The sequence below is a fragment of the Arachis hypogaea genome, chromosome 11 (genome assembly GCF_003086295.3).
Source record: "Arachis hypogaea cultivar Tifrunner chromosome 11, arahy.Tifrunner.gnm2.J5K5, whole genome shotgun sequence".
NCBI classification, from domain to species: domain Eukaryota; kingdom Viridiplantae; phylum Streptophyta; class Magnoliopsida; order Fabales; family Fabaceae; genus Arachis; species Arachis hypogaea.
In genome coordinates this window covers 9865554-9873858 of record NC_092046.1, presented here as the reverse complement: position 1 = coordinate 9873858, position 8305 = coordinate 9865554, and the positions used below count along the sequence as shown (strand labels likewise).

The following is an 8305-nucleotide window of genomic DNA, read 5'->3' as shown; positions in this document are numbered from 1 at the left end:
TTTCTGTCTTTTCTTCTTCAGTTTATCTTTTGAATGTCCCCCACCATCAACAACGTTTCCCACAAAAAAAACTCAAAAAAACCTTTTCATCATGAATGATATGTTTCTCTGTGCATGCATATCTGGTGAATAATTTGGGAATAACTGTGAAGTCTGGACGAAGGAATTCATGGAGATGCGGTAGACTGGTGCTGACATCGGCACGATTGAGCTATTCGGTGTTAGGTTCTACTTTGCATACTTGGTTTCTAAAAAGATGATTATGGCAACTAGGCATAACGATGATGATTAGTACATTTGGTAATCGTAGGCTAGTAGATCATTCACTGTGACCAGTGATATCAATGAAAAATAACTCAAAAGAGAAAACTAAATGCTCTTTCTTCCACAAGGAGAATCATGTAAATAAAAACATATATTATTTGTGTATGAATTTATTTAGAAACACAGTAAGATATATACATCAATTTGAATGATTGTGTATGCTTAGTTTTTAAACTTTAAGAAAAATTCTATAATGTTTCAAAAAAAATTTAATTGAAAGTTGATTTAATTTGAACTTGCAACAGGAGATAATGGCTAAGTAATTGATATTATTTTTAGTTTTAATAGCTGGAGTACTTGGAGGAGAGGAGGATTAAAGATCTTGTAAAGAAGCACTCAGAATTAATTTGGTATTTCATTTATCTTTAAATTGAGAAAACCTTTAGAAAAGATATCAGTGACGATGAAAAGATGAATCAAAGAAGGAGGTGAAAGGTGATATTGAGGAAGTTGAGAAAGAGAAGGAAAAGTATTCCAAAAAGATGAAGAAGATCAAAGATATTTCTCATGCAACACATACATAAAAGATGAATGGGAGAAGAAAAGACAAAGAATAGAAGAGATGATAAAAATTGGGGATGCAGGAAGATTAGGGTTTTGTAACTCAAGATAGACTAATTTAGGTATTAAAATATAATTTAGGGGTCAATTTGAGCACATTAGCGCACAATTAAAATGTTAAGCTAACACTTAACAGTACACATCAGTTCTATTAAAATGACTGTTTATTTAGGAACGAATGTTGATTTATATTTCTCAATTTAAAGGATGTAGTTGGTCATTTACAAAAGTCAGAAATTTAATTGATATACGATTTGAATTTAAGGACCAAATTGAACTTTTACTTACAAAATTTTGATTCATTCTTGAGATGATGTAGTAACAATTGAGTATGATCAGCTTATTTTGCTTATAAATTCCTGCATTAGAACTTGCAATAGAAAGATGGACCTGATATTCTCGAAAGTTCTGATTTTTAGTCTCCTCAATAATAGAGAATGAAAAACTACTAATGAATTAGTGATACACAAGGCAATATTTTTATTCAATAATTATTATTTTGTAATTTGTATAGTTCTAAATTTCTAAAGATACACGAGTGATTAGTTCATTCATCAATTTAGGTAAGTATCGAGAGTTTGAATCTTACTTTATATTACAGCAACTTATTAGTCAGCATCATATCTTTAAATGGAGTCCAGATTCACAATATATTAGTCTTGATACGTTGGATTGAAAAAAATACTAAAATAAAAAAAGTTCTTAATTTAAAAAAAATGAGAATCTTGAATAGGGATGACAATGAATTTTCATAACAGGATTCTTTTTCTGTCCCTTATTCCCATTTAATAAAATACTTCCTGTTTCCGCCTCATTTCCGTCACATTCTCTACAAGAAAGACGATTACCTGCAAGTATCTATGGATATTAAATTTAAAATTTTTTTAAACTACTAATGAATTAATGATACACAAGGTAATATTTCTATTCAATAATCATTATTTTGTAATTTGTACTGTCCTAACTCCTAAACTTTTAAAGACACACGAGTAATCAATTCATTCATTCATTTAAATAAGTATCGAAAATTTGAATCTTATTTTATATTACAACAATTTATTAGTCAGTAACATATCTTTAAATGAAGTTCAAATTCACAATATATTAGTTTTAATATGTCAAATTAAAAAAAATTAAAATAAAAAATTCTTAATTTTTTAAAAAGTGAGTATCTTAAATAAGGATGATAATGAATCTCCATAATAAGATTCTTTGTTTGTCTCCTATTTCTATTTAATAAAATACTCTCTGTTTTCATTTTATTTATGTCACGGTTATTTTTTTTTCCATAAGAGAAGCGATTACCTGCAAATATTTATGGATATTAAATTTTATTGTTTTAAAAAAGAATTTAACACGACTATAATAAATCCAATGCATTTTAATCAAATATATTAACTCAAACACAAATTTAAAATAATAATATTTATATAAAATTTTTAATATATACATTAGAATTTAATTTTCATACACTAAGTAAAAATTTTATATATAATCATATAATCGCAATTTTTTTTAAATAATTATTTATATAATTAATATAAAAAATAATTATTTTTTAATATAAAATTATATAATTAAATATACATATAAAATAATTTTATATTAACAATATATTAAAACTAAATTCTATAAATTAAAATAAAATAAATTAAAGTTACCTACATAACTTATATATATAAAGACATTTAATTAAATTCTCTTTTACGAAATTTTATGAATCTCCTTGAAGTGGATATCTCAATCTGCAACTCCCTCCCCATTCATTAACGGGAGTGGATCCCATCCGGTAGAAATTTTGCGGATTCCGGTTAACCTCGGTAATCTTCGCGGATGTGGATACGGTCATTTTTTTCCATCCCTTCTTGAAACGATGAATGAATATCAAAGAGTATTGGATTGATGCCTCTTTCTCCGCAACATGCGACGGTTTTCAGAGACATCCTCCACTGTACCCACCACACCAACCTCCGCCGCGGCCATGCTCTCCACGCCCGAACCCTCCGTAACGGCTCTTTCTTCTCCTCCACTCACCTCGCCAACGCCATCCTCCTCCTCTACGCCAAGTCCGGCTTCCTTTCCAAAGCCACCCTCATCCTCCACTCCATCCCCACCACCACCAGAGACATTGTCTCATGGAACTCCCTCATCAATGCCCTCTCCAGGAACAAGTCTCACTCCTCCTCTGTTTTCTCACTCTTCCGCCTCATGACAAGAACTCATCACATGGAGCTACCTAACGCCCACACCTTCGCCGGTGTCTTTACCGCCGTTGCCAACACCTCTGACGTCGTCGCTGGCCGTCAGACCCATGCCCTCGCCGTCAAGACGTCATGCCTTCGTGATGTTTATGTTGGGAGCTCGCTGCTTAACTTTTATTGCAAAATGGGTCTTGTACTTGATGCGCGCAAGGTGTTTGATACAATGCCTGTGAGGAACGAGGTTTCTTGGTCGACGGTGATTTCCGGATATGCTTCGTTAGAGATGGTTCATGAGGCTGTGGAGCTCTTTGGGGCCATGAATTGTGAAGAAAGGGAGGTTGTTAATGAGTTTGTGTTTACAAGTGTTCTTAGTGCGTTGACTAGGGGTGAGTTTGTGGACATTGGTAGGCAGGTGCATTCCCTTGCTATCAAGAAGGGGTTGCTTTCAATTATCTCCGTGGGCAATGCTCTTGTGACCATGTATGCTAAGTGTGGGACCCTGGATGATGCGCTAAGGACGTTTTATTTGTGTGGGAAGAAGAATTCGATCACTTGGTCGGCCATGGTTACTGGTTATGCTCAGAGTGGGGATTCTGACAAGGCTCTGAGGCTGTTTTATGATATGCATCATTCTGGGGTGATGCCAAGTGAGTTTACTCTTGTGGGGGTGATCAATGCTTGCAGTGACCTTTGTGCTATTGCAGAAGGGAAACAAATGCATGGTTACTCAGTGAAGTTGGGGTATGAATTGCAGTTGTACGTTTTATCGGCTTTGGTGGACATGTATGCAAAATGTGGTAGCATAGAGGATGCTCGGAAGGGTTTCGAGTATATAGAACAGCCCGATGTTGTTCTCTGGACCTCTATCATAACAGGATATGCTCAAAATGGGGATTTTGAAGGTGCTCTGAATCTGTACTGCAATATGCAGATGGACGGAGTTGACCCCAACGAGCTAACTATGGTGAGTGTTCTTAAATCCTGTTCTAGTTTAGCTGCTTTAGATCAGGGGAAGCAAATGCATGCTCGCATTATTAAGTATGGTTTCAAATTAGAAGTTCCAATTGGAAGTGCTCTTTCTGCCATGTATGCTAAGTGCGGAAGTTTGGATGATGGGTACCGTATATTTTGGAGGATGCCTAACCGAGATGTAATTTCTTGGAATGCAATGATATCTGGACTGTCTCAAAATGGTCGTGGTAAAGAAGCCTTGGAGTTGTTTGAGATGATGTGCCAGGAGGGAACAAAGCCGGACACAGTCACATTTGTGAATCTTCTCTCTGCCTGTAGCCATATGGGTCTAGTGGATAGAGGCTGGGCTTATTTCAAAATGATGTCTGATAAATTCAGCATTGATCCAACAGTAGAGCATTATGCCTGCATGGTTGATATCTTGAGCCGTGCCGGTAAACTCAATGAAGCAAAGGAATTCATTGAAACAGCAACAATTGATCATGGTTTTTGTTTGTGGCGCATATTGTTAGGGGCATGTAGGAACTATCGTAACTATGATATAGGTGTCTATGCTGGTGAGAAACTAATGGAGCTAGGCTCACCAGAATCATCTGCTTATGTATTGTTATCAAGCATATATATAGCTTTAGGAAAGAAGGATGATGTAGAACGTGTAAGGAGAATGATGAGTGACCGAGGGGTGACTAAAGAACCTGGGTGTAGTTGGATTGAGTTGAAGAACTTGGTTCATGTATTTGTTGTTGGAGATGATATGCATCCAAAGATTCATGAAATACGGTCACAGTTAAGGTTATTGACCAAATTGATGAAAGATGAAGGATATCAACCTCTTTCAGATCCATTGCCTGCAACTATCAGAAATGATTTGAAAGGTGTTACTTACACTTCTTATTTTTCCATTAATCCACATGCTCTACAACCAGTTTTATTATCTTTGAACCTATTTTTCCCATTCATTACTTACACGTCTTACTAGCTTTTATTCTACTTTTGAGTTTCTTAATTTACGTTTTTTTTTCCATGTAGATCATGAAGACGACAGTGAAGGGATACAACTCATGGTTTGTTCTAGCATGTAGCATGAATAGGAGGATGATCCACTGATTACTATTTAATTAGTCATTGCTCTTTCTCTGGTTAAATGCTGGCATGAATCAATGAATAGGAACCAGATAACGAAGCACCATCGTTCAATCAGATTCAGAGAGAAGTTTTGAAGGTTAGCATAGAGGATAACCAGCTTCATTTGCACTGAGCAAATCATCACAGCTATCAAAATAGATATGGAGAAATGGAAGTCCTCCTTGAAATTGCTATGCACAATGTTGTCATAGGGGAATGAAGTAAATTTAACATGTTTTCAGAGTTCTATACTTAGTCAACAATTTAAACAATTTTAGCTTTATCAGGTTCCATTGATTAGTACAACGAGATTTTATTTTCATAAGTACTTTTAAATTTTATCAACATAGAAACCCTCAACCGTAGAGTTAATTTGGTTTATGTTGAGACCCCCAATCCATTATCTATGATTTTTATTAGGTTTAATTTTATTCTGCAATTTTAAGGTATTTACACTTTTAAAGGTTTAATTACTCTGTTGGTTCTTATAGTTTCGCAAAATTTTTAATTAGGTCCCTATAATTTTTTTCTTTTTAATTGAGTCTTTGTACCAAATTTTTTTTTAATTGGGTTCCTATACTTTTTTTCCTTTTATTTGGGTTCCTTCACCAATTTTTTTTAATTAGGTCTCTATACAATTAAACTAATTACTGTAAAGAGGGACCTAATTGAAAAAAAAAAATAATGCAGGGACCAAATTAAAAGGAAAAAAAAAGTATAGGGATCTAATTGAAAATCTTGCAAAACTATAGGGATCAACAGAGTAATTAAACTACTTTTAAATAACTACAACTTATATACGAATTTTAACTTTGAAGATAGTTATGTCAATAGTACAACTGCGAAATTGTTGGACAGAGCTTCTTGAGAAATTTTATTGGGATTGCACTTGCAGTGGCAAATCATGAGAAATTATGAACCAGAATTGCTTATTAATAGAGCTTTACAGTAGTGAGTATTACTGGCTTTTAGTTTCTGTCATTTTAATATACTTTTTGACAAGAAAATACAGGCATGTTAGTTAACATTAATGTGCTTCTTTGCTTCATGCAACCAGATATGGAATGAAGGCAAGGGAGAAAGAAGTGAGGACTTCAAAATGAAGTACAAATATTCTCATATTGCCTCTATAGTACAGAAGGATGGCAGCCGAGGCCTGGGTCAGATGGCAACTTTATTTGCCTCCTATAGAGCTGCACCGGGTTCAAATCCTCATGGAGGAATATAGAATCATTTGTGTGTACCCCCATGTAGTGTGTGTGAGTGGATTGTGTGAGTGTGTAATGCATGGGTGTAATGCCTAGGATTGGGGGCTGTTCAATCCACTTAACCAAAAAAAAAAAAAGGATGGAACTGTGGTTCTCTGGTTTTCTGATTGTAAAATTGAACCATATAAACAAGTTGATGAGAAATGTTTCACTGATAACAAGTTTGCTATGTCTGTTTTTTTTTTTGGTGTAATTAACTGAACGTTCATCTGCTAAGTGCTAACTAACATTATGCTGTTTGCCGCCATCTTTCAGAGGAAAAAGATTTGTGACCGATGCTGTCATGACTCATGAGCACACTTGTTTTTCAGTCCTCCTATCATCATTACTCAGAACTTGTTGAAAAAATATTTTCCTTTTCGTTAATATGGAAATCCGAAATCACCATATTAAATCAGCTGTGAGTAAAATAGGCTGATTTGTTTGGTTATGTAAGCTTTGAATGTGTTGTGCGTGGTTATGGATGATAGAGGTGTTAGACCAATTTGTGGGGCAGCTTTTGCTCAGATTTGGTGTTAAGAAATCGGACCATTCGATTTTATTGTTGTTAAATTTTTGTAAGCAAATCGGATGGTCCGTTTTACATGGAGGGAGATATGAAATTCACATAAAGCTTATCGAATCCTGCGAGTTGTGCATGAATAATTTTTTTTATTTTTCCTAAATGAAATCGGAGGGTCCATTTATATTATTATATGTTTTTTTTTAATAAGGTAAACAACTCGTTGGGTCCGAGTTGTGCATGAATAAATTTTTTTTTATTTTCCCTAAATGAAATCGGATGGTCCGTTTTTATTATTATATGTTTTTTTTAATTAGGTTAAACAACTCACTGGGTCCGAGTTGTGTGTGTGTATATATACATACAAAGGTGTGTAAATCGTAATCAACCGACCAGATCCAATCTTCTTCATCTTGTCCATGTCCTCATCCTCTTCCTCCTCCATGTCCTCGTCCTCATCCTCCTCGTCTTCCTCGTCATCTGGCTCATCTATTAAATACTCAACAGTCTCATGCTCAAATGTTTTAGCATTTTCTTTAATCAGAGTCATCGAAACACGGTGAGAGTTTTGACTATTAAGAATTTCTCGACCACCGTCACTCCTACTAGAATCACCAGATACGAACCCTCCAGAAGCACCCGAGGAAGTGAGACATGGATGCCTCATGTCAAACGAATGCCTACCCGCCATGAGGTTAGCCTGATGGCCATATTGTGCTTGGCCGGCATTTGAAGCCATGAACCCAAGCAACTGGCTAAACGAAGCTCCATCTCCTGAGTCAAACTGTGACGTACTCCAATATTGCTGAAGTGGAGGGAACGACGAGGTAAACTGTGTTTGAGGTACATATTAGCTTGAGGATTGAGGTTGTTCTTATGGAGGTGGAGGTGGAGGTGGAGGTGGCGGTGACTGTGGTTCATGCTCTTCATTTTCGGCATCCATAACCTGATCACCCTCAACATCCTCTTGGACCACAAGATCCGACAAGTTCAAGTGATTGCCATATTTTGAACGGTACCAGTACATGTAAATATCTAATGGATGTTGCGGAGCCATAGGAAGCTCAGTAAGAACGTGATTATACATGTTTGTCCACTGCATCACCCAAAATGAATGAGTCGTGGCTGTGGCCCAGTTAAGATTCTTAGGACCATTCAAGACTTCTCCGTGTGCCCTGTCTAGATTCCGTTCCTGATGAGGAACTCCCTGAACGAAACCGAACTGTCGTCTAAACCTGTTGATAGCATACCATTCAATACATTCAAAAGATACCAACGGCACTGTTGCACTCCAAACAACTGAGTGCATGTAGATGTCTGCAGGAATTATGTCCAGATCAATACGATCAACA

The 8305-nt window shown here is 35.7% G+C and overlaps 1 protein-coding gene across 4 annotated transcripts; it reads left to right on the top strand.

Moving 5' to 3' along the window:
• The first annotated feature begins 2597 nt into the window (after positions 1 to 2597).
• LOC112720199 (pentatricopeptide repeat-containing protein At2g33680) lies at positions 2598 to 6630 on the top strand. 4 transcript variants are annotated; one of them, XM_072206456.1, is made up of 4 exons: positions 2598 to 4933; positions 5088 to 5280; positions 6079 to 6134; positions 6241 to 6630. In XM_072206456.1, the coding sequence occupies exons 1-2, from the start codon at positions 2788 to 2790 to the stop codon at positions 5138 to 5140; spliced, it is 2199 nt and encodes a 732-aa protein (XP_072062557.1). In that variant the 5' UTR covers positions 2598 to 2787; the 3' UTR covers positions 5141 to 5280; positions 6079 to 6134; positions 6241 to 6630. The 4 variants fall into 4 exon arrangements, with proteins under 4 accessions (XP_072062557.1, XP_072062555.1, XP_072062554.1 ...); XM_072206454.1 differs by having other exon boundaries at positions 6006 to 6134; XM_072206453.1 differs by having other exon boundaries at positions 6002 to 6134.
• Positions 6631 to 8305: the final 1675 nt, after the last annotated feature.